The following is a 26,745-nucleotide window of genomic DNA, read 5'->3' on the forward strand; positions in this document are numbered from 1 at the left end:
TTTCTAATTGATTTTGCTTCTCTAAACAATGTTATTCCAAGCTATTACTGTAACAGTATTTTCCTCCATCTTATTAGCATCTAGTAAATACTCCTTGTTGTTCTTGTGGAAAGGTATCTTCCACAAATGAAGCACTAGTGATAAAATACATAATGGGCGATCTTTAGCATTTATGCATACTGGGGTGTCATTATTAGTTTGTAAAGAATAGCAGTAATTCAGTTGTACATTCCTACAAAGGAAGTTGTATAAAATATTTACAAGCAAGTATTTGTGTAGAAATGGTTACAATTAACAGTCTCATGCAAGAGATCTTCTCAAACACAAAACAAGATCTCTCCTTCCCCTGCCTCCTCTGTATTTCACAGCCTTCTGGATCCCCCTCTGACAACTCATTACACCAGGGGATGTGAACAGAGGAGTAACACTGGGAAATGAAAGTCATTACCGTAGTGTTTTCATCTTCCATATTGTACTTTGGAGAAGCCAGAAAACCAAGATAGCAAAGCCGACTATATGATTTTATTTATGTACTTCCATGGGGAATTATGGAAGAAACAAATATTATTGCTTTTTAGCATTGAACTGCAACACCAGTTAACAGAACTTTTACATGCAGCTTTTAAGTTTCAAAAGACTGTCAAAATTGAAGGCAAGTTATAGAAGCTATAGCTATGTTCTGCCTACCATGCATTTATTTTGCATGTGGACTGAACCTCAAGTGTTGAGGGAGCTGGCAGATGTCACTGAGAGGTCACTCTTGACAATCTTTGACTGATCACAGCAACTGGGAGAAGCACCCAAAGACTGAAGAAAGTAAAACATCACTCCTGCTTTCAAGGAGAGGAAAAAGGAGTATGCAGTGAACTACAGGCTGGTCAGCCTCACCTTGTGCCCTGGGAAGGTAGCAGAGCAGCTAACCCTGGAAACTATTTCCAGGCACGTGAGTGAAAAGAAACTCAGCAGCAGACTGTGAATTCACTCAAGCTCATGACAGACCAACTCAATAAACTGCCATGATTAAATGACTGGCCTGGTGGATAAGGGGAGAGCAGTGGACATTGTCTGTCTGGACTTCAGTAAGGCCTTTGATACTGTCTCCTGTAAGAGCCCCCTAAATAAGCAGTTGACAAAAGAACTGGATGCACAGACAGTGAGAAAACTGTCACAAAGTCTGGGCCCAGAGGGTGGTGATCCATGGATCAAGTCTAGTTGCAGGTCAGTGACTAGCAGTACCCTGGGGGACACTAATTGGGACCAATCTCATTTAACAGCTTCATTAATGATCTGGCTAATGGTGCAGAGTACACTCTCAGCAATCCTGCAGATGACACAAAACTGAGAGGAGTGGCTGATACACCCAAGGGTCACGTTGCCATCCAGAAGGGATCACAATGGAATGAAGAAATCAGCTGACAGGAACTTCGAAGTTCAACAGGAAGTGCAAATTCCTTCACCAATATATGCTAGGGTCTACTCCACTGGCAAGCAGCTTGACATCTATTGATATGACATACTTTTTATCTGTGTAAGATGACAGACACAATGTCTGCATCTGTATTAAGACTACAGTGTCAGAAGCTATTACTCCTAATCCACGTGAATTACCTTTTCCTTAATGTTCCCAACAATTAGGAGCAGTACAGTTCAAAAATATCACCTTGCAAATCACAGAAGCATGGCAGCATTTATTTCATTTTCCTAAGCAGTATTCATTTTCCTAAGCAGTATTCCAGCTGTGCTTGTGAGAATTCCAAAACAAAACAAAACTGATACTCTTCTTACCATAAAGTTCAAATACATTCTCCACAGCAGTGGACAATGGGTACCATTTTCACTCTGAACTGCATGTTCAAATAGAGCTACAATCCGATTTGTTAATCCAGTTTCAGGAATAGTACAGTGTATTTCACCAACATCTGCCCTGAAACACAGAGGAGAGAAGAAACAACAGTCCTTTAAACCTAAGCCAAGGGACCACATCCAGGTAAGAAGGGGTAAAGAACAATGTACTGTCTGTTCACAGCACCGTATATAGCCAGGCTTTGGTAATTCATGCTATGAACTCAATGTTATAAACCAAATTTTTAGAACTTGCTAATGAAATCAACACATTTCTAAATAGGAAAATTAGGGAAAAAATATAAATTAATATTTTTTGAAAATTCATGTAGCATGTTCAAAAATCATTTATCTTTGAACATGATAATCCACTATCATATGATCTTAAAACGTCTTAGTCTACCTCCAAGATCATTCTAAGCTTGGCACAGCAGCTCAAAAGAAATTCAAGTCTGGATCAGCACATCTTCTTCTGGTGCCCAGGCAAGTTTGTTCAAATTTACCCCTCACTTCTATAAGGCCATACATTGGTCTTCGATCAAGGTCAAAATTACAACTCTGGATTTCAACCACCATTACAACAGTAATTTTCACCCAGAGATTCAAATCCCCTAAGTTCCAGGCAGAACACAAAAGAAGGTATGTAGTTTTCACCAAAGCACTGATTTCCTTCTACAGTTGATACGGACTGGCTTACTTTTGATGCTTGAGCTTGAAGAAAAAGACTGGAGCACTGATGGCAACATCACTTGCCTGTGTATGTTCTCTTAGCCTGTTAGCTTGTTCCACTCCCCATTAACATTTGGCTCCTAAGCTGTCTCTTTTTCTCATGTGCCTTTCAAGTAATTTTCCCTCTCATCTTAACCTTTGCCATAAGGGAATATTATGTAACCTACTCTGCATGTAGTCAAACATTTGAAGCCTTGTACCTAACATTGACTTACGAACGTTCCTGTTTTACCCTTCATGTTCATTTTTTCATCTGAATTCCATGCACTTAAGCAGAAATACAAACCAGAATATGAAATAGTCAGACATAGCACAGACATTTTCTTATTTTGTCACAACATCACAAAACATTAGTTTTATGCATGACTGACAGGCCACTTGTCTCCCTGCTGCAGTAGTTCAGCTCTGCTCTTGCAACACCCAACTTATTCCTTATAAATATAATGTATAGGAAAGGCTTTACTAGCAGTGAACAATCTGGAAAGGAACTCAACGTCACTGAGAAAATAATTCTGAAATTTTCAGTTCCAAGTAACAATAATGAAAACCTATCATAGTGTTAATCTGTAATTAACAGAAAATCGAAGTACAATCTTCATTTACATTTGGTGGCTGTAGAACCCTTAGTCTGTGTCATCCTAAATTGTAGTAACAGCTCAGGAATGTTACTAGCATGTCTGAATGCCTGCTGCCAGTCTGCAGCAGTCAAAGAAGTGGATGCCCCATAATTGCAAATATACTGATAATTACGTCATTTCACCAAGTGTGAATATTGTGAGCTTACAGCTATGTAAAACTTCCAGGTAACTCTTCCCTAGAAATCTGTTGCTATGTGCAGACACAACCAACCAAGCTGTCGATGTCACTGGAGATACGTAGGTAGCAGTGGATACGTAGCTCCAAACAACGAGAAGACAACAGTTAGGAGACTGAGCTCTAGGAATGAACATGTACCTTGTTCCCCATATCTCCTACCCTTTTCACCTTTCTCAGGAGCAAAAAATTTGAGCCAAGACCACTGTGAATTCATAGAATTTTCAGCCTCTTCTACCTAGTAACAGCCCCATATGAAAACTGAACTCTCAAGGACTCACTATGGAAACAGATCTGCCACAACTGTGTTCTGTGATTCAGGAGTTAAGTAGGGCAGCCAGCTCAGACAGAAACTGCAGCGTAGCTCTCTGTATTATGCTCTTTATTGCTGTAGTACTAAAATACAGCAGTTTCTAAGCTCACAGTGTCTATCTTGACCATCTAAGAAGGCTTAGTTATTTAATAATTCCTTAAAGAAAAGTGTATCATCCTGATGCCAGTAGCAAGTAATCAAACAAATTCAAATACAATCTGGCTCAGTAGAAAGGACATAAGGCTATCACCCAGGGCTCCAATTCTGTTCAAGATTCTGCCACTGACTCCCTGTTCGGCCTTGAACAAAAAACCTCTAGGCTACAGCTTCTTCATCTGAAAAATGAGAACTGTGATAGCATTTTCTCTCCTCTGTTAGGTGATTAGACAGATTCAAAAAAGCGTAATTGTAAGGAGCTGCAAGGTATTACCTCTGGACCTTCTCTGTGAGTTTTTTTCTCATCTGCTCTGCTTGGATTGCGAACAGCCATGGCTCTAAAGAGTTAGAAGACCTTGTGACATTATCAAAAAATCTTCGTGCTTTGCTCGCACTGTGAGACTTCCTCTGGATGTGGATGTATGACCTCCAAAGAGATTGGTTGCTAGGATACCGTTTCAGAGCCTCCATTAGTGCCTCTCGAAGGGGATTCAAAGGATAAACACTAATTTTCATGTGGAATCTCAGTAAATTTGTATGCAGCAGTGTGACAGCTTCAAGAGCAGTGGGAAAATTTAGAATGCCAAAATTCTCTCCAGTATTTTCACATTTCTGTGAACCAGAAGCTTCAAGTTTTTCTGAAGCCTGGGTATAAATTAATACTGCAGCATCAATCCCAACAGTCAAATACTGGAACAGTGCATAACAACCAACCAGGTTAACCAGCTGATCAGTATCATTGACCTGATCCTGATCAGAAACTGGTGTTTTACTTAAATAATCTTGCAGTGCATGCTCATATGTTTTACGAGCTTTCAAGACATTCACAGATAACACTTGTCCACTATAGGGCACATATGGTCCGTTTTCAGTCAATTTGGTCAATATGTGAACAGCACGTGACATAACAGCTCCTTCAATACTTTCTAGCAGTTCCACTTCCAGCTGAGCATAAAGCAGGCTGAGGCTGCAGAGCTGGGCACTCTTCAATCCTGCTGTGCCTGCTGTGCAAAGAGCTGTGTCAAACACCTTCCTGGCATCATCTGTGTTACCAAGCAGCCACTCTAGGTATGCATAAAGTTTCCAGAGACAAAGGTTGTTTCGGTTGTCAGGTGCTTTAAGGAAATTCTTGGCCAACTTTTTACTCTTCCTCCCTTGTGCTTTTAGCTTCTTTTTCTTTTTTGCTTGGAGACACTGAATTACCTGCAGGAGAAAATAAACAGAGCATATTTTGAGAGGGATGGAAGAAGAAAGGAAAAAAAAACCTTCACAGCAATTTTTTTATTTCATTACTGTGTTTTGTTTTCATATTGTTTCATATTTTACCACCAGCCAGATCTGTTGCTACTGAATACTGTTGTCACAACTGCCTGTTGTCAGCTCCCTCCAACACAGTAAATTACAAAGGTTTATCATTCTTACTCCTGCTGCTGACATTAAGTAATAATATCAAACTTCACTCTTTTAAAAGGTCAGCTGCTCAAACACAGAGCTGCTAACTTGTGATGGTTGAGAAAAGGAAAAAAAATGATGTAGCTTATGACTACCACAAATAAACCCAAGTAGCTTTTCACATCAGGAACATGCTAACAGACAAATGTGGAGATTGGATGGGAAGACTACAGGACATGAGATCTTCTTGTCAGGTAGTGTTGAGGTAAGAGAGGGTGAGCTTACCCATAAGGAAACACAGTATCAAACTTTCTTAAGAACTAGAAAGGCAACCTGGAACCTCTGCCCTTCTGTGGGCATTTATTAGAGAAGTTTTACTTGAATAAACCCATATGCACAGAATCTCAGAATTTTGAGGGTTGGAAGGGACCTTGAAGATTATCTAGTCCTAACCCCTCCTGCTGCAGGCAGGGACACCTCACACTACACCAGACTGTTCAAGGCCTTATCTAACCTGGCCTTGGACATTGCCAAAGTTGGGGAAAGTGATATGGTGTTATATCCTTCAAGAACACTACAAAAGTAACTTGTATAGGAGGCAGAAAGTTTCTTGATTAGGTGTTTTTGTTATGGTATCAGGGATTATTCACTTAGCAGTGCTTGGCTGACTCATTTTGCACTGTAAAAAACCCCTTGCAGCGATTCCTGCCCAGCATACAATGTATCATATAATAACATTTATCCGAAACTTCAAAATAGTTTGCTACAAGCATGCCACCCTGTAACATGCACTGAAGAAAAGGGGTTTTTGCTTTTTTTTCCCCTTGTGCAATCTTAACTGGCATTTCCCGATTTGAATACTTAGTCCTGCAAGACAACTTGCATGAAAATTTATTTAAATTCAATATAAACATTAAAACAGAAGAAAGCCACACATCACAAAATTGATTATATGCAGACTCTTCATTACCTTAGATATTTCATACTGTAGCCAACAAATGGCCAGGTTAGATTTTTCCTTTCCTGTAAATATCTGGGACAGAACTTGGAAGACATTCTGTATGAACTCCTCTCCTTCTTTACAGTGGCCTATCTGATGCCTGCCTCGTATCATAGTATCCATATGACCAATACTGTTGAATCCAGAAAGTGGAAAATCAACAGAAGTCAGTGGTTTATCATCATAAAGCACACTGTCAAAGATGTTATTTTCATCCATGGCAACATAGAGACTGGAAGGAAAAGGTTTACTTGTACATGGAACTCCCAGGAATTGCAAAAAAGAGTACAATAGTTGATGCTGAAGCCTTGGATTAGAAAGACGGATTAAAGATGGTCCAAGGTCATCAAATAACACCTAAAAAAAACGAAATTAAAACAAATTCCATTAATTTATGCAATCAAATAAAAGCAGAAAATCCATAATTTATATAATTAAAGAACTTTTTCAAATCAATATGATTTAGAATTACTATTAAATGGTATCAGAATGTCATTTAAATTAAAAACGGACAAGTTAAACAAGCAATCTGTTTCTCCAGTCAGACTGTAAATTTGCTGTCAAGAGATTTCTTTGCCTGTGAGCAACAAAGACCTCCACAGAAAACTTAGAAAATGAAGGTCTGAAGACTTTAATGCATAGGCCATTTAACACATTCCGATTTGAAAATCAGTGTCTGACTTGACCTATTTCCCAAGGAATAAAAATTATCCAACTATCTGACTTGAAGGCAATGAAAACTTCATTTAATGCACATCTCTTCTTAAGCACATATTTCTGTGAGACTTCTCCACACAGATGAAAGGAATCACTGAACAGCAAAGACAGGCTATTTGCCTCCAGACTTTCCAAAGTTTACCATGAGCTTCCCATGGTTTTCAGAAGTCTCAGCACAAAACCTCAGGCAAATTTTGAATTTCAAAGAAAAGATCTTTTTTCCAAACAAAGGAAAGTATTACTCTTCTAAAATACCCAAAAACATGGCAATGAATTCAAAATAAAGGATAACTAGTCTTATCATCTCCCCTTGTTCTATTATAGCGCAGTGACCTGTCTTTCTGGATCTTCACAATCTTCTTCAGTTTCCTTTTTGGTTTTGTCTGGCCTCCAAGGTAACCAGTGCCTTGCTTCACGGGAATATTCAACATCCAACCAAATATGCCACTTGGGAAGAGTTTTATCTTTTATTTCTTGATCCTCATCTATCTCTTCATCATCCTCATCATCTAAAATCAAATCAATATATAAACACACAAAATTATTAAAGAAAAATTAATCCACCAAGTCCAAAGGCCAGACATGACATACACTTTAACTACTTTAACAATGGAAGTAAATACAGTGTTAATAAAACAACATACAAGACATAGCTGAGAACTTCCACATCACGGTTCTGGGTTTTGACACCAAGTCTGTAAAAATAGGAAGGTAGGAAGCTTCCAAACTTTTAAAAGCTGTGAATTAGTGTCAGCACTCAAACTTTTTCACAGAGGAGAAAAGGAAACACTGACAGGCTGTGGACCACTTTTATCAACACCAATTTGCAAGCAACAGCCAAGAGTCAGTCATCCTTTTGTGCAATTTAGATTCTTCATACCTGGGCATAAAATTTCAAGTATGCTCTATGAATACTAGTGTGCATAAAACATTTTAAGAAAACCACTGTGTATTAAAAATGGTACTTTAACATTAAACATTGCAAAACAAGTTTGGCCATGTTACTTTATAGTATGTGGTATTTTCAGCATTTTAATTAATGTGCAGTTGAAACAACCCATGTACTGACACATACACAAAAATGGACATGCTTAACCACATGCCACTATTATAATCTTTCTGGACTACTGGACAAAATTACCATATTTTTCCTCTGACAGCAATATATTAATTCCATGCAGAAACTGAGGAGCACCTATAGGCGAAGGGAAAGCTTGTAGAGATGTTTTTTATTGATGAGGAAAAGAAATAGCCCTCAAAACTTAATGGTTACAAAAATGAAGCCATTTCTACACCACGTCCAAATTCTTGATCCTGACATTTGCCATTAACTAGGTGAAACACTCCCAATCCCACCTCTTCTTAAATTTGAGGTAAAACAACCAGGTTGTTGCAAGATTTTTACTCTCTATGTATTTTTGTGATCAACAGTATCTCCTTTAGTCAGCAACTCTATGAAAGAAGACAGCATTTCCACAATCTAATCAAAGTCTGAAGAAACCTGATGGTTTTTGATGAACACTCAATTGTAGATTGCACCTGAACTTTAGGGGTTGACACGTATGGGGAAAGCACTGGTACATATTGGATCTGCCCAAGACTGACAGTGGTCCTCTTCTCTGTACTGAGTCTTCTCAATTTGTGAACAAAATGTCTAGAGCCATCAAAAATAAAACTGCTGACCTCAGTAACAGGCTAAGGAAATTCCATCTTAAACCAGGGACAAGGGGAGCACTTTCACTTCCTTTTTTACTGAAAGCAGACCCAAACTTGCTTCATCAGAGTTGCTACAGCAGTAGGATTAGTAAAAGCAAAGACTGCTCATCTTTGGTCAGACACATTCCAGCCTCCTGCTTCCCTGAAAGCTTTAGCTGTTTGAGAAACAGTCCTTGACTTGAAAGGAAGTGCTGTAGACCACATGACAAAGTGAGGCTAAGCAGCGGGGAGTGTTTTCTGCATCCCTGCTCATCCAGAAGCAATCCAGCCAAGTGAAGACACAATTCCTTCATTTTCTGCATCACAAAGAGAAAGGAAAGGTTTTCCTCCTATTTTAACTACACCTTTGCTTAAGAAACTGAAATCTGATTCTAGAAATGGAATCATAAATCTAGGTATCCTTGAGGCAACTGTCATCTAATAATATAATACCACCTCATCTATTAATATGGTGAAAGGGTCTTAAGGGAAGTAGCTTCCTTTCACTTTTGATGGTCATGAATCTCCACCAAGTACTCACACCTTTAGCTTGAGTTTTTCAACGTAAAGTGGAGGATATGTCACCCTCTTCCTTAATTCTCACTGTATAAAGGACAAAAATGTTCCATAAACAATAACGTGCACGGAACATTCAAAACATGCTATTCCCTGTGAAGTGTGATATACATCATCCTGATCTCAGTAAATATTTTTTTAAATTTGTATGCAAAAACATGACAAAAATCAGATTATATAATTCTAATCAAAATGTTTAGAAGAACATATGGACATACAACTACACATACTGACACACACATACCAGGCTTAAGAACAACCCAGCCACCCTTTTCTTGTTGGTGCATCCATGCTTTCCAGCCTCTTGCTCCTTTTTCTCCAATTCGTGGTTCTCCGCTATCCCAAAAGGGCTCAAAGAATTCCACCTATTGTTTTTGACAGGATTGACCAAAACAAAACATATTGAAAAATAATTTTTGCTGTTGTACAGACATCAGCTGTGTCAACTTAAATTTTCCAGACCCTAAAAACACCTATCTGGATATAATTTCTGTATCTGAAGACTTTGTTAGATGCTGCTTAAGATTCATCAGGAACAACTGAGTACTTCAGTTATGCCTGTGGCACATAAGGACTGTCATCAGCTCTTCTCGTGAAAATAAAGATTGTTTTAAAAGGTAACAGGCTTTAAAGAAAGCAAAATACTTTTGTGCCTCAGTCCTTTATAGATCCTTCGAAGATAAAGATCCAAAGTCCCCAGGATGCAGCTTTCAGAACCCAAAACTCCCCTCCTCCCTAACTTCCACGGGACCATGAAGAGTTTGGCTAATGGAATGATAACTCAGTCACACACCTATGGTCAAATCGAAATGTTACAGTTGCACATAAATATGACTGGACTAAGGACAAGAGAAAAAGATCAGTAAGGACTTTCATCTTTCAGGTTTAAAGGTGGTCAACAAGGTCAGGGTGCTTTTCCATGGAATCAGAAGTCCAGGGTTCTAGTCCTAGTGAATTTGTCACTGCCAGTATGCAATCAGTCATCTCTATGTTCATCAAGCCCTCCTCTGCATTGTGTATCCGTAGCTCTAATGACCATCCCTCTCCTATTACATGCTTCTGCTGTGTACCAACCCCTGGCTTGGACATTGAGATGTGACTGTTAGTACAAATATTAACAATAAAATTTACTCCAAGAAAAATCAAGCATCAACACATCAGAAAATTCAGGGCTTACAGCAACTGCAAAATATAATTCTGCTCCTCATGGATTTATTCTTTGCTGCAAGTGAGAAAGTGAACTGTGAAAAAAGTACAGAAACAAGTAATTCCAGACTGAGTCATAACACTTCTGTAAGACAGCAGAATGTGTGATCAGCTGTAAATCCGGCATTTTCCTATTTTCAAGAACTGCACTTTCCAACCTAAAAATGGTCCTTTTGAATTGAGGTTCCTTTTCATCCTGCTCTAAGATTTTTTAAATACTACAGATAATGCAGTTTTTCAAATGATTGGAACCGTAACTGTGTATCTGTGCAATTACACCAAATCCTCCATGACAGCTATGACTGAACTCTAAATTTTAGCTCTTTAAGGAGACACCACTATTTTTTAACCTGTAAGATTGCTCCATTTGTGGGTAACAGTATTAATCGAGAGAGCAAGAACTGGAGTCTGGGTTTCTGGGGAAGACAGTGAGGTAACAGAAGCAAATTCAATTTTTATCCTCTACAGTAGCCCAGCTGCCTAAATGGTGGCCTCTCTACCACTCATTAAAAAGGAAACAGTTCCTAACAGTTCAGTGGGAGGATGCTACTGGCATCCAAATACTATCCAAATATCATCCAAATATTTCCTTACTATTAGTGGGGTGCACGTGCAATATTCTCCTGAACAAATTAAGAGAAAAAGTGATTTAGTACTTCAACATTTACCATTATAAACTGAACAGTATCTCATGGGTTGAATAAAAGGCACTTGAAAGCACGAAAGTCTTCCTAATATAGCCACCAAATTAATGGAAATAGGTAACAGAGAACCTAAGAGACTTTTGCAAAAACTGTATGGAACGGAAAGATTTTATGGCCTATCTGCTCTCTCCATCAACAGTAACAGAACAACAGCATTTTGGGGGAAAAGAAGCAGGGCAAGTGCTAACTAGACACAGACATTGGTCAGCTAGTTCAATTTTTTCCATCTTTAATTATTAAAAAAGATAGAAAACGACTGGTTATCACACTTATATAATATACAGTAGAAGAAGCCATTTGGCCTGTAGTTCCAGAGGACTCACAAGCATTTTTTCAATGCAAGCATCACCTTGAAGAACCTCTAAGTAAACTGTTATCCAAAATATTTCCCTATGTCCTTAAAAATTCATCAACATTTTTCTGGTACAGGATTCTCTGAAATACATAAAGACACACACCCATTTAAATGGAAATTGCTACCTGTCCTCTTGTTGGCAGATCTTTTACACTGTCAGGTTTAAAGAAGGTGAAGTCAATCAGAGCCTGAAACAAAGACACTGCTTTCTCAGAATGGCCAGCCTGTCTCAGAAAGTGGCATTGCTGAATAAATATAGCTGTAAGGTAAAGAAGATAAAATTTTAGTATTTCAAATTTTGTTTCAAAGTATTTTATTACAGCCCACAAATATAAAAATACATACACAACATGCTGTAGAACATAATTGTTTTGGAACAGTATCAAAATCCAAAACACAGGGAGTAACTAGCATAACTGCATGTCAAAATCGTCACTGTTTAATTAACTTTAGGACTGCCCACTTTAAATGTGCCAAAGAGGTCACTTTTTATTCATGCCATACACGCACTGTCCTTACTGATGGAAAGTTAAATACAATGGCCTGAACGTCACTGTATCCAACATCTGCCTGTGGGTCATAGCCCTCTTTGAAGATGCTGGGCATTATCACAATGCACGCCACTGGAGATAACAACAAAAATCCTTTTTGTCTCAGTTTTGCGTGACATATTTACATTGATAATATGTTTGCAATATATCATTTTCATTCCAATTGTCATTCCCTTTTCCTTTATGTAAGACCTGAGTTAAGAGAAGACCAGTCTTTTGGTCAAAATATTACTGCTTATAATTAGGGAAGAGCCCTATCCCTTGCTCTTCAACAAATTATTTGTCTATATCCCTAGACTGCCATATCCCTAGTACACACTGAGCCTCAGTCTCAGCTTAAAAAGGGAAGCAAAGTCCCAGTGTTTCTCTTCGTATTTTGCAACAAGAGTCTTAAACGGAAGAGTTGGAGAAATAACAGGTGTTCCAAACACCTCGATTATGAGGCAGCTCAAGGACATTTCAGTGACACTCAGTCACTCCAAATTCCATTACAGTCCTAACAAAATAGAAGCTGTTCAAATTGCTTTAAATCATAATCAACTTGCAAAAAAACCCCAAGCCCATAAAGACTTAAATAAATCACCCACAGCTTGGAAAACAGTAAAACAGTTCTTCAAATACTACTATTCCTTCACTAAACACATTAGCTTTGGAGGGTTTTAAACAATCCAAATATTTAGGTGTCTAGATACACATGTACCAACATAGGTTAGCATCAACTGCTCTTAATCATCATCTTATATTTAATACGTGAGAAGTTATTCACTCCTTTTATCGGAATTTAGATGTATATAAGATGCATGCACATAAAAAACTGACTTCAGCTAGAAGATATAAAGTAGGCATTTAATCCAATTTTTTCTGTAAAGTCAATGATTACTGCTGTTAACAAAAACTTTGAGACTTCTGAAGGTATTTAACAACAAAAACAATGATTAAGTTTATAATACAATCTTCCCAAGTATTTTAATCGATTTAGGCACTGTGTCCAACTACACTGAAAAAATTGTCCTTTCCTAGTCTCTCAGCTTCAGAGATGAACTTTGATTAAAATACTCTGAATGTAGAGAATGTCTCATCAGGATTTGCTGCCAAACTGGTGCCAAAAATAAATTAGAGTGTAAAATTTTCTGCATTAGAAAAAACAAAAAGGTATTTGAAGAAATGCAAAGATCAGCATTTTCTTTGTGGCAAAAACTGAAAAAAGCATGAATACATACTTAATTCAGTCCACGATGCTAAGACACTTCTGCAGCTGAACTGACTTAAAAGATAAGGATGTTTCTCCCCAACCACTAGGTATAATTTGAAAAACAGGACTCCCTTTACACATCAAAAATTAAGAATACTTTATCATCTGCTTTATATTAACAGTTCCTAGTAAATTTAAAGTATTATAAATTCTTATCTCAAAATTTACATTAAGACTGATCTACCATTTTAATTAAATTCAGTTTTACCTTTTTTAGATTTAGAAATACTTTTAAAAAGCACCTACCTATTTCCAAGTAGATAATACTGCATACTGAACTGAACACTAGATGGCACAGTTCTGCACTATTTAAAATTAGAGCTCTTAACACTTTGTCCTTAGCAAAGGTCAAAGGTTGAAGATACAAGCCTAATGTACACCTACACTGCTACTCACCTCATAATTAATTTGTGAAATATTCTATTTCAGCTTAACAAACAACTTGGTAACCTTCCTCATAAGTACACTGTCAATTAAAACTCAGCCCAAGAATTACATAGTTGAGTCACTAATAAAGAAATCTCAAAACAAGAAGTCTCCCAATGGAAATTTCTCTAATCCTATCATTTGAATTCTGAAGGGGAAAAATAGAATACTTGAGAGCATTCATAAACAAATCACTATAGGCTTAAAAGAGAACAACAAGAAGTTATTTGTGTTGCTGTTCCACTCATGAAGTTGAGTGCATTTTCATTTTAACCTATCTGTGGATATTGCCAGCAAAAAAGTACTTAGAAAAACTTCAATCTAATATTAGTTAACTTGCTAAAGAAACTCTATTAAAAAAAAAAAATTCTCATAGCAGTTGGCAAACTGCTTCATGAGTTTGTATTTCATGAGTCACATGTTCAAATATGTACAGGAAAACAAAACGAAAGAAAAAACTTCCCATTTCCAAAAATAGATTCTGAATAAAACACTTGTCCTGAGAATCATTCATTGTGGTTAGTGTACAAAAGTGACTGAAATATTGGAAATTAGAGATAGCAGAAGTAATTAGAAGCTACGAGGCTGTACAATATCCACTGGTCAGTAGAGCATTTTCCCTTTGCAGCACTTTTTCCAGTGCTTGATCCAAGATCAATCAGCCAAAGATCGTATGAGATCTGAACACCTAAAACTAATCTGGTAACCCAGCATCTCAATCTGTAAGTCCAGACTGGATATTGCATAACATCGTTACTCCAACAGGAATTACAGGACTGGATAAAAACAAGAGGTTTCTTGGACTATGATGTACATGAAAAAAGTGGACTCCTCCATAATAGTCTCTTTTAGATTGAAAACTAATTTTAAAAGAAAAAAAACCAAGACATGGTGATATTTATGGTAACACTAATATTTTCCCCTCCTCAGTCTATTCACAGATTAATAATCACAATGACACACCAAGATAGAGAAGCAATACTGAAATGGATAGGCTAAGTCATTTAGCTCCAAATAAATTTAAAGACCATGCCAGAACTGAGCATGAACTCATTTCTTCCCTGAATCCACTCCAGCATCCTAACTATCCGACTTATTTTCCTTCCAGGGAAAATTATATAATAAATTATGAAGTAGTAGATGTATGCATAGAATAAATACAAAAGGCATGATCACATGGTATTACAGCTTAGAATTCTCCATCTACAAACTGGGATTCTCAAGAATATTTCACACCAGACTTGTAATGTTCCTTCTCTTTTCTGGATTAAAGTAATCAGCTGTAAAACTTCTGAACAAAAGATAATTGTTTTTTTCACAAGTCTCCTTTTTATAAAAGTACATCTCCAGCTGTTGGCTGCAATTCTCCAGTCTTGACATTGTACTATAAACCACTCAACACGTTAGACTTTACTGGATGTTGTATCATAAGCTCTCCTGGGGAAGAGAAGGATCTGCTACATCCATATTTGGTTGGAGTATCTGCTTTAATTCTCAGCTAAGAAATCAGGATGCCAGGCATTTTGAAGAGGAGAAAAGCTTCGTGCAATACATAGGAAAATCTTTTCTTAATGCAGTTAGCTCCTGTGAAGACCAATCTGACCATAATATGAAACAGAAAGTACCTTACCCAGCATAGCTTCCTCTGTGCCAGGCAGGAGAGGATGGGATACCATGCTGCCATCCTGTACAGCTGCCAGTGTTGTCAAACACTTTCCATAGAGACTGTTGATCTTTGAAACAGAAAAGGTAGTGAACTGACTTTGACAGAACAGAAGGTATTTCTTCCACATCTCTGGATTATTGGGATGTAAAAAAATTAGCTTCTGCCATTCTTTGATCAAAGCTGGTGGTTCCCAGAATTCTGTGCAAAGCTTCAGCCTGGCAAGTTTTAGATCAATATTACTTGGATTGCTTTCAATTGCCCTCTCCAAAATAGCCAGTTTCTTTTCCAGGATTAACTTGAGTGATTTTCTTCTTAATTCCTGCTCTCCGCTACTGGCATACAGGCTAGGTCCTCTCATTAATTCATCCTTAAAACAAAAAGAAACATCACTACAACCTTAGGAAGAACGATCACTAGAATCACAAGAATGCTGCCATTTGTGAAGATGAGTTAACAGCTCATTCTTAACCAACAGAAGATATACAGCTCTAAACAAATGAAACTACAATATGATGTTCATTACTTATAATAAGCAACAAGGTCCATTAGAATACATACCTGAAAGGAAATAAATTCCATCCAAGCATTAATATCTCTTGGGTTTTCTCTGACTTTCTTGTTATGTTCTTCCACTTTTGTCATTAGAATGGAGTTCATGTTTATCCCAGGCTCTTGAGTTGTTTGCTGTGTATTTACAGACCCATTGTCTGCACTCTTGCACCCTTTTCCTTGTAGCCACACTGTGGTTGATTGATCATAAATCCCAAGAGGATTAACTTCTGTTGTGTCAGAAGAATCATCAGTTTCCACTTGGGAAACTGGTATAAAAGCAGGCGAGTCAGATGGAGAATTTTTATTACAAACAAGAATCCCATCTGTGTTCAGCATCTTCACGTTGTTCTTTGTGAAGTAGCGCTCAGGTCGACTCTGTACTTGCTTCCTTTTTGATGCAGAACTGTCCCAAGTTATACAGTGTTTCTTTGCATCTATGCCAAGACAGGACTCTCCTTTCCTTTTATATCTTGAAAGAGAAAACAGAATTAAACATCTTCCAAAATACACACTAGAAAAGACACCTCCTTTTGAAAGAAATACTTTCATTCAAATTGACCCAAATAATGTATGTGTAGAGCTTCAAAAGTTTAAGAACCTGGTAACTTTCTCCTTATTTAAGACTTCAACTTCTAAATTCTTTCAGTGTCATCACACTTTTAATATCATACTAAGCTTCCTCTGAGTTCAACAATGTATGTCATACTCAAGCAGAAGAAAACCCTTTTTCCTTTCTATCATTTTAAGCCATGTAGACAAACCTGGAGAAAGAACAACAGACATTATTTAGGGTTACTTAGATTAGATTATTTTAAACTGAAAATAAGATACCAGTTGTTCAGTCCAGTAATTTTCTTCTGCATCCCTAAGCCTCTGTCCATTTTATACATCAAAAAGTGGAGAGAAGCATGAAGAGAAAAAGAGAGGCCATGTTTATAAAGGCCACAATAACCCTATGGATTAAGATAGGAAAATACCATCTTCAAATATTACCAAGAATGTAATTTCAGTGGCAGATACAGTGGCGTGCAATGCTAAAATAACACTCTTCATCTCAGAAAATAGCTGACAGTCCAAAGGTGATAGAAAATTGAAATGAATTGTAACCAGCCAATTTTATTGCAAAGGTATATAACGCTACAAAAATATAACCTATAAATCCTCCCTCCTCCACAAAGAATTATACACAGTATTATTGTATATACAGTAAACAATTTTCCTGAGAAAATAAAGAAGTAAGTGTACATACATAATGCACGAGCCAAGTGTAGGCTCCTTTGGATGGGCTTCTGTATTAATGCAAGGAAATGTTCTGAAGGGTCATCATAGGACCAGTAACCCACTACGGATGTTGAACTTGCAATTTCATCTCTACTAACTTGAAATGCAGCATTGCATAGGACAGACACATTTTAGTACAAGGCCTGGCTGAAATCTGTTTGCTAAGAATATACCTGTAGCTTTTGGGCTTTTTTACAAGGGTATCTAACTACTCAAATAAATCTCACGATAAATCTAGTATAAAATAATCAATACCTTCACCTCCCTTTCAAACATAGAAACAGAACAACAGAGACCAAAGAGAGCACTTGCCCAAAGATGATTCATAACGCAACCTGGGATTTCTGACCTCAAAAACTTATCTTTGAATCCGTCCCATGCTGCCATCTCCAGATGGCCCTGTAGTTTGCTACACAGAACGTTTTTAAAAACAACTAAAATCATGCACTTTATGCCCATTATTTCATGCCATCTTTTGCCTTTTAAAACATTTATCCAAGAATCATAGAATGGTTCGGGTTAGAAGGGGCCTTACAGATCATCTCATTCCAACCCCCCGGGCAGAGACAACTTACACTAGATCAGGCTGCTCAAAGCTCCATCCAATCTGGCCTCGAACACTTCCAGGGATGGGACATCCTCAACTCCTCTAGGCAGCCTATTCCAATGTCTCACCACCCTCACAGTAAAGAATTTCTTCCTAATATTCAATCAAAACCTACTCTTCAGTTTAAAACCATTTCCCCATGTCCTGTCACTACATGCCCTCATAAAAAGTCCCTCTCCATCTTTCTTGTAGGCTCCCTTCAGGTACTGGATGGAGCCTTCTCTTTTTCAGGCTGAACAACTCCAATTCTCTCAGCCTTTACTCATAGGAGAGGTGCTCCAGCTCTCTGGTGGCCCTTCTCTGGACTCACTCCAAAAGGTCAATGTCCTTCTTGTGCTGGGGACTCCAGAGCTGGATGCAGCACTTCAGAGCACTCTGCTCTGGTGGGATCTCACCAGAGCAGAGTGGAGGGGCAGAATCCCCTCCCTTGCCCTACTGCCACATTGCTTGGGATGCAGCCCAGGATACAACTGGCTTTCTGGGCTGCCAGCGCGTATTTCCAGCTCGTCATCCACTTGCTCTCATCATTGCTCTCACCCACCAGCACCCCCGAGCCCTTCCTCTGGATCTGTTCATCCCCCAGCCTCTGTTGACACTGAGGGTTGCCCTGATCCAGGTGCAGCACTTCCACTTGTTAAATCTCATGAGGGCCCTCTTCTTGAGCTTGCCCAGGTCCCTCTGGATGGCATCCCATCCTTCAGAAGCGTTAACTGCACTACTCAGCTTGGTGTTGTCAAACTTACTGGGTGTACACTTGATCCTGCTGTCTTTGTCACTGATGAAGAACACATGAGATAGCACAGGTCCCAGTACAGACCCCCAGGGGATACCACTTGCCACTGACACTGGCCCAAAGCCAAGTCAAATTTTGAAATAGGCTACTCAGTTATCTTTTCTCATCTTCTATATAAAAACGTCACAGCCAGACTCAAGCAACTCTGTGATAGTTTGGATACCAATAGAGAACAATGTTCCATACCTTGCTATGTCCCCACGATACAAGGATTTGTAGGCCCAGTTTGCAGGGTCTGGTTTCTTGTCTATCCGAAAGGTGTCTGCTGTGGGAGCCTGGATATCATCAAGCCAAATAGAGCGACTGCTCGTAACATTTGATGCTTTCTTACCTAGACTGCAGAAATAAAAGAAACATTAAATCATACAACAAATTTTCTCTTAAAATGAAAAACAAGGAAATGTTAACTCTGTGAGGAGGAAGTTACACTACAAGGCAAACCCAGCCACATATTAAGATTCTTGCACTAATTAAGAATGTTTAATGCAACCCCTCTCCAAACCCTCACAAGAGATCTGTGACAGGAAACAAGATGCTTACAAAAACTGAACATAAGCCTCTACATGACTTTAAAAATTTATTTCATAATCACCATACCATGCTTTTGCTCTGCACAACAGTACTTCACTGAATATTTTAGTCACAGTTTTTTTATACGATTAAACAAGTGGTTCTAAATCTGTTTCCCTTGCTTTGAATGCACGTTTAGTCATATAAAGCTTAGAAAAAGATCATCAACCAGTGGTAAAAATTTCAGTTGAAGAGACAAGCACAAGAACACAATGAGTTTACATCTTGCATGCTATTAATATATACATACTTTGCTGCTGCTTCCCTTTCACTCTTTTTGCCACTTCCTTTGTCCTTGATGTGCTTAGTGTCCACATCCGATTCACTGCTACTGGAATCTCCTTTGGTTTTCTTTTTTGTCTTCTTACTGTGGTGATGCTTTTTCTTTTTCCTTTTCTTACTTGTCTGTTTCAGACTCTCATCTGTATCACTCTCCTCGGACAACTCAGATCTTGAAGTAATCCTGCTCGGAAAAAAATACATACATCTATATACACACCTATACAGCTAAGCAGTAAAACTGTTAAGGAATACCACAAAAAGAAAGTTCAGAACATTTTACTCTTTACATTTTTTCTCCCTGTATTTTATTTGAGAAGGTAGAGTAACACATACAGCAAAAGTGATATAAATCTGCATTAAATAACAACTATATTTTTCAGCTGCTGGAATTACTGACAACCAGCCTTAACGTTTTAATTGTCAAGGCATTTTGATGTGTGATCTGCACAAATATCCATCTGTTAACATTGCCAAACTAAAGAAGATGACCAAGATGATAAAATTTCCTAACTTTTCTAAACAACTTAGCTCAAGCTAAACGACTGAGAAATCTTCCACTGTGACCTGCAAAAGAAAAAAGTCTGATTTGTTTTCCCTGGGATTTTTTATGACTTACACAGGAAGTATCAAAACCACACTTTTAAAATCACTTCCAGATTAGAAAATCAAATCTCACCAATCAAGAAACAATTTTTTATGACTACGGAACTGTTATCATATAATACAGTATAATGTAATACAATAACACTACGTGCAACAGACAACTGAGTTATTGAGAGATCACATAAAGGACACATAGTTTTGGCAAAACACATGTATATTACTGTACATACCACATAAACTCCCACACTTAATAATCAAATGAATAAGGGAGGTCTTCTCTAACCCTTAATTAAAGCACAACTTCTTTTTAAACTTATTTTTTCTGCAATCTTTCAATGAAAGATTTCAGTGATTTAATTTCAATTCTTACAACTCTCAGTATTCTGAATATTTCAATAAAAGAAAATACTGTGTTTCAGAAACAAGGTATCTCAAGTAACAGCCCTGACACAGAAAGAAAAAAGAAACGAAGGAAGAACCTTAAGCAGACCTTTAAAACAAACACACACACTTCTGCAAACCAAACAAACAAAGCAAACCCTCTCAAAACCACCAACTACATTGGAGCAATTAGTTTCTATTGAACTGAGATAAAACAAATTAGTTTTTGTTAAACCAAGTACCTGAGTAATAGGCAAAAAAAACCCCCAAACAACAAACACCCAAACATTTTTCTGCACACTAATTTTTGACACAGTCTTTTTCAAAGATAAAATTATTATGGTGGGTTTGTTATGTGATTCTGCCTGATGGCAACTTGCAAAATCCTTAGTTTTATGACATTAAAGTCCTACAAAGATTTGAAGAAACAGAATTAGAATACATGACTGATAAACAAAACACTGATTGCATTTCAAACACACAATGCATGTAAATGCAAGAATAAGTACAGAAAAAGATGTATTCAGGTGTGCTTGGTATTATAAAGATTTTCCATATCATGACCACCACCAATCATCATAAAAATGGAAGCTTGCATCAAATTAAAAGTGACTGAAGTTTTGAACTCGACAACTACAACTTGACTGCATTCACTATTGAGTGCTAGTTACAGTGTAGATAGGCCAAGTATAGCAATGAGTCTAGTGAACATATTAAAAACAGTTTTTCAGCAAACACGGCTGCTTAAAGCTCATTTCTGTAAAAGGATATCATCACCCACTTCAGTTGACCAGCATATTCTACAGCCAGACACAACCTGATACATGTAATACTTCATTATTTCACATTGTCAACTGCTTTTTAAAAAATAAAAAACTCAACTGTGAAATGGGTGATTTCTCTGGTTTCCACAGAGAAATCACAAAGCTAATGCTTAATCTTTAGATTATTTCAAGGGTCACTTAAGACATTCAAAAGCTAATGAAGAATCATGATTGCTCAGTTCCCTCTCCATTCCAAAATAACAATCATTTAAATGCAGCTCTGAAAAAAAGAAAATGGGAATGTAATTGCATACGTACAATTTCTCATTATTTTAAGTTAAAAGACATTGGAAGCATTATTCATACTTTTACACATGACTCAGTTCAAGCATTTTAAAATACTGAACAGTAGAACGAAAAGCTTTTAGATTCTGAATTTGGTCTCACATAACAAAAGCAAGACAAAAGAAAGAGGCTATTTCAAAAGACATTGGAGTACACTCTACCTTACTAATGGTGACTTTTCAGGAATGAGATCGGCATCTTCTGTAGTTCGTTGGTGCAGTAATAGTGCATCTTCTGCAGAGAAGCTTGGGTTACTCAGCCAGTCTAAATCTGCAGGTCAAAAAAAGTGTGAGATCAACACAAATTAGCTTGCTGTGCTTTTTTAAGTTAGGGGTTAATCTAGTCAGCAGACAGCTAAATTCACAGTAAATGTCACTAAGTCATGTGCAATAACTGAGCATATTCGAAAGCAGTCCATGAAATTTCCATTTAGCTCATACTGAAAGCTATGTTTAATACATAACTCTATACACAAAAATACACAGCTCTACACACAAAAAAAGAACCTATCCAACATTCATTTTTATCATTTAAAATTCTAACTTTATATATTTATATATGTATAAATTTGTTACATATATATAAGATCTACTGTATCATAATATATTTACCACTATATATTAATTATACATTAATGTCTATATACAATATAGAATAGAAATATTTACATATTTAAAAAGTGAAATTGAAAAAATTACAGAAAGGCATAATTAAACAAAAGGTGTAGTTAATGAATGCAATACAATTTATACAAACTAACAAAAGTATACATTACTGACTGTGCAGAAAATACTCTTCACACAATTTTATTGATAGGCACACCCATTACTGATAAGTAACACTCAAGTGTTTTATACATGGCCAAAACATGTCACTGAAATATCATTAGACTTATCAATAGTGTGAAAGAAAGCCACTGGATGCTAATTTGTATATATTAGTCAGCATTAAGCATCCTGCACCTAGACCTCTGCATTTCAGTCACCATATAAGATCAGACACTGACAGGATGTGGAAGGGAAACTTTCTGTCACAATTTTACTGATATTAAAAGTTTTATAACAATTTTCATAGAGATTTCATTTCTAGAATTCTTTAAGCATGTGAAATTTCTTAGCTATTAAACAACAAAAGTTATTTTGTGTAAATACAGAACTTAACAGCAGCCCCTCCAGTGTCACACTGATAGAGATAATAACAAAAGGAACAAATTTGGTCTCCCTGCCTCTCCTCCATGCTCTTTACAATCACTTCTGCCTCAGTGCTCTTCCTGTCACACTCCTGTCTTTGTGTTCTTGACTACACTGACCTCTACCCCTCAACAGAATGAACTTATTGTCTGTCAAGCCAGATACCTCTCCTACTTCTAAAGTATTTTTTTCATAAACAGAATTTTGGTATGAAAAGCTTTCTTCTGTCTCATGTCCCTGAATTGTTGTCCACAAAAGGATTTTAAAGCAGAGCAGACTGCAAAACAGCTTGTTAACCTAAGCTAAACACATCAAGAAGTACATACGATAAAGCAAAGCTCCAGTTTGTGTTTCCCAAGAGTCCACTCCCATTATGAAAGGCCCCATAAGGAGGGATCACCTCCCTGGCTCGTCTTGAACCTCCATCTCTGTGCATGGGAGAATCCACAATTCATGGCACTGTCAAGACCAAATCACACTCCCCCACGACGAGCCTAACCAACATGCTGCAGAACAGCACCATGCACCATTTCCCAGCCTGTTTCTGTAGCTTGGTTCTACCTGAGCAGCTAAGATCAAGTTGCATCTTTAATGCATTGAAGAATCACTTTGTGAGAACCAAGCCCTGTAGCACAGTCAATATACATCTGTGACTACAGCAGGGAAGCTCAGAATTCTCCAAGTACAGTATTTTCTGAAGAATTTAATCAAACTGACCTAATACTCAGAAAAAAATGAGCCATTTTTGCCATTTTGCAACATGCAAGTTCAAACCGCTTGTAAATAATCTCAAGTGAATCAGTTAGTGTTTTAAAGTTTGGAATGCATTGTGATGTTCGAAATGCTTGTATCCAGCTATCTCTTCAGTTGTTAGGCTTTTTTCTTGCGGAATGTCTAAGAAGTTTATCATTTTCACAGACCAGATATAAAAGACCTATTTTGCGATAATATGCATGTACTTGTTACATGTTTATGAGCACAACCGCAGCAGTAATCCAATGGCATTCTCTTTATACCTTCTCAAGCAAAAAGAAAAATTACAAAATTACAGTGCATGTCTACACCAACAACTTTTAAGAGCTAAACGAAGCCTTTTGTTGCCTCTCAGGATCCTGAAAATCTGCTTTCAGCAAAATTTACTGCACCATCTGACCTATAGCATAGTTCAGACTGCAAATAATGCTGCATGTGGCGCTTACTAATGTCATCAGGGTTACTAATTACTACTGCTCTCCTCATGGCTACAGATAAATTTGCAATTTATCTTCCACCAAAGACTAATTAAGCTTGACAACATAATTGTAACAAAGCATATACAAAATTGCAGCACTCTAGAGGCTGCTGCAACTCAGCAACTGGGCAACACAGGAAGCATAAGCACCACTTCTGTTTCAGACAGCACCTTCGCTTTAAAAGTGGTGTAGGAAGGTTTTTAAAAGTATGATGCAAAGTGGTTGTCTGAATGAAACATGACCAACATATATACATTATTACTTCAACTTTTACAATAAAGCCATGAAGCAGTCCTAAATGTCTGCAAAAAGCACCTCAGTTTTACATAACACTAAAATCAAAATACTCTGGGATCTCTGTATTACGATGCACTTTGGCTTCACAGCAGCTCTGAGCAGAGAACCATCTATCAGAGAGATACTAAAGTTGCCTGTCAAGTTCTCAAGTTCTCACAAGCTGAATGTGTGAAATTTGATATACACCACCATAAATGTGGTTCTGAGTTAATATTTAATTTTTACAACTTACATTAAAACGTTGCTGTCAAAACCAAAGTACAATATTTACTAAAACATAAACCAAACAAATTATGTTCCAGTTTTGTCAATAATTCTCACACAAAAATCTTTCAGTATACCAAAATGTAAGTCATAAACAGTGCTAACAACTGAAATCTGGATCCACAAGTCAATCTCACATCTTTTTCTGTATAATCTGATCTTCCAGACAGGTGGCCTGAAGCGACACAGACTACCGTAACAACCTTAAAGGCTAAATTCCCAAAGTTTTAAAATACAACCAAGGTCTTATTACCAGAGAGTTTTACTGTATCTCTCCCTGGCAGAACAGCTCCTCTATTCCTAGAAGCTGTAATTTGGTATCTTATTATGTCCACTACTCCCTACACCAAGAGTCATTACCAGAAAGGGTCCTAAATGCAGCTAGAACATTTCTGTACTGGCAGAGCAAGTATCAACCACTGTTATGCCATCGGGGTAAGGCAGAACTGGTTAGAACAAGAAGCTAACGCACCATACCGACCGGACCAAATACACAAGAAATTCAGCCTAGGTAAATGCTTCTCTTGTTTCCCTTTGCTGTGGTGTCTAGAGAATGGGAAGATTTAAGGGTGGTAGAACCTGGCAAGCAAAAGGAACGGTTAGTTCAAATCCTGTCCAGTAGAATTAATAAACGTAGTACCTACTTCACTGCTTGGCACTACACCAGAAAGTGTTATTTCCTTTAATATTATTATTTACTTATTAGAAGTATTACTCGCAACTGCAGGTAAATGTGATAGAATGAATCATAATCCAAAACACGTCCTTCACAACTGTGATTTGGCTTAATAAGCAAGGAATTAAAAAACATTTTTCAAGATATCCAAAGATAGTGGGGAAGGAAAAAAAAAAAAAAAAAGAAAGTAACAACAACAAACCACAAGCCCCCGCGCCGCGCTCCGCAGCCTCCGGGGGCGATGGTTACGGGCCGATGGGCCCGGGCCCAGCGGCAGCACCGCCCCCGCCGCCGCCGCTCCACGGCGGGGGAAGCACGGACAAGCACGGCAACCAGAGCGGGGCCAGCGGTGTGTGGGGAGGGCCGCTGGAGAGCTGTTAAGGGAAAGACGGTTCTCCCAGGACTTTACCTCTCGTGGAGCCCTTGGAGCTGCCGGCGATGGGCTCCCCGGGCTGGGCGGCCCCGGCGAAGGCCGGGAACAGCGCCATGTCTCGGCGGCCACCGCCGCCCCCCGCCCGATCTGCCCGGCGCCAAGATGGCGGCGCGGCGCCAAGCGCGCTGGGACTGGTAGTTCTGCCGGCCGGACCCAAGATGGCGGCTGAGGGCCGGAAAGCTTGGCCTTTTGGCCGCTGCGGGCGGCCGGTTTTCTGCGGGTTCTCGTGTATCGTGCGCCCTCCGCCACCGCACTGCGGGACTGGCGGAGGGGACTGCTGCGGGAAAAGGCGGGATGGAGCTTCCAGAGCCAGCCCTTCCTTCCCACCACCCTCATCCTTCATGAGGTTCTCCGGGACAGAACTCCCAAGCGATGTCTCCAGGAGACTGGAATGCTCAGCTGTGTAAAAGATGATGCTGTAAAAGGCCAGGTGGCCTTTCTGTTGGGAACTAGTGAGTGTATGCCTGGAGGCCCGAGCACCCTCGTAGCCTGTCTCAACAGCGTCAGGGAGGGCACGGGGAACAAATAACCTGCTGCAGTCGGGCCTCTCTCAGCCTCCTGACCGGGGAGTCACCCATCATGTCTGATAGCATCCATGAGCCTGCTCTCCACAAAGGAACTGGAAAAATTATTTCTTTGTGCCTTCTGGGACAGGATGTTCTGCTTCTTAATTATGTATTGTCTGAACCAGTATTTCCTTTTTTTTCCTCTAGCCAATGCCTGATTCTTGCATTGTGAGGGGAAAAATAACCACCCTAGTCCCTTTTTCTGCAAAATTTTATATCTTATTAATGTAGTTCAGTATTCTCCTTCCTAGACTGAAAATTTTGCCTTTTTTCTTTGTATGCTAAAGCCACTCCATAATAGTCTCCTTGTTGAATTTCTTTAGTTTTTCTAATTCTTACATTAATACTAATGCATGACCAGAATTTCATGTCATGATTAAGCTAGTGAGTTTAGGGATTGTATGGAATTATGACAACTGGCTTGTTTTGTGCTCCTTTTTCAATACCTTCGGATCATTCTGTTCGGCTTTTGTCTTCTCCTGAGCTACAGTATCTGTCAAGAGACCATTTATGATT

At 38.3% G+C, this 26,745-nt stretch overlaps 1 protein-coding gene across 1 annotated transcript in view; it reads right to left on the reverse strand.

Annotated features, from left to right (window-relative positions):
- Window positions 1-25,796, reverse strand: part of LOC121673254 (nuclear exosome regulator NRDE2-like) — a 28,809-nt gene extending 3,013 nt beyond the window's left edge. The window contains exons 1-12 of the mRNA XM_042046416.1: window positions 25,640-25,796; window positions 21,733-21,841; window positions 19,447-19,659; window positions 18,813-18,962; window positions 15,952-16,414; window positions 15,358-15,760; window positions 11,624-11,757; window positions 9,478-9,598; window positions 7,296-7,471; window positions 6,216-6,602; window positions 4,128-5,056; window positions 1,786-1,924 (exon numbers count right to left, since the gene is read on the reverse strand). Coding sequence (XP_041902350.1) covers window positions 1,786-1,924; window positions 4,128-5,056; window positions 6,216-6,602; window positions 7,296-7,471; window positions 9,478-9,598; window positions 11,624-11,757; window positions 15,358-15,760; window positions 15,952-16,414; window positions 18,813-18,962; window positions 19,447-19,659; window positions 21,733-21,841; window positions 25,640-25,718 — 3,303 coding nt within the window. The 5' untranslated portion in view covers window positions 25,719-25,796. The remainder of the gene's footprint in view (window positions 1-1,785; window positions 1,925-4,127; window positions 5,057-6,215; window positions 6,603-7,295; window positions 7,472-9,477; window positions 9,599-11,623; window positions 11,758-15,357; window positions 15,761-15,951; window positions 16,415-18,812; window positions 18,963-19,446; window positions 19,660-21,732; window positions 21,842-25,639) is intronic.
- Window positions 25,797-26,745: the final 949 nt, after the last annotated feature.

Source organism: Corvus kubaryi, unplaced genomic scaffold (genome assembly GCF_017639235.1).
Source record: "Corvus kubaryi isolate FWS band 111438036 unplaced genomic scaffold, C.kubaryi_AGA036_p1.0 65297, whole genome shotgun sequence".
NCBI classification, from domain to species: domain Eukaryota; kingdom Metazoa; phylum Chordata; class Aves; order Passeriformes; family Corvidae; genus Corvus; species Corvus kubaryi.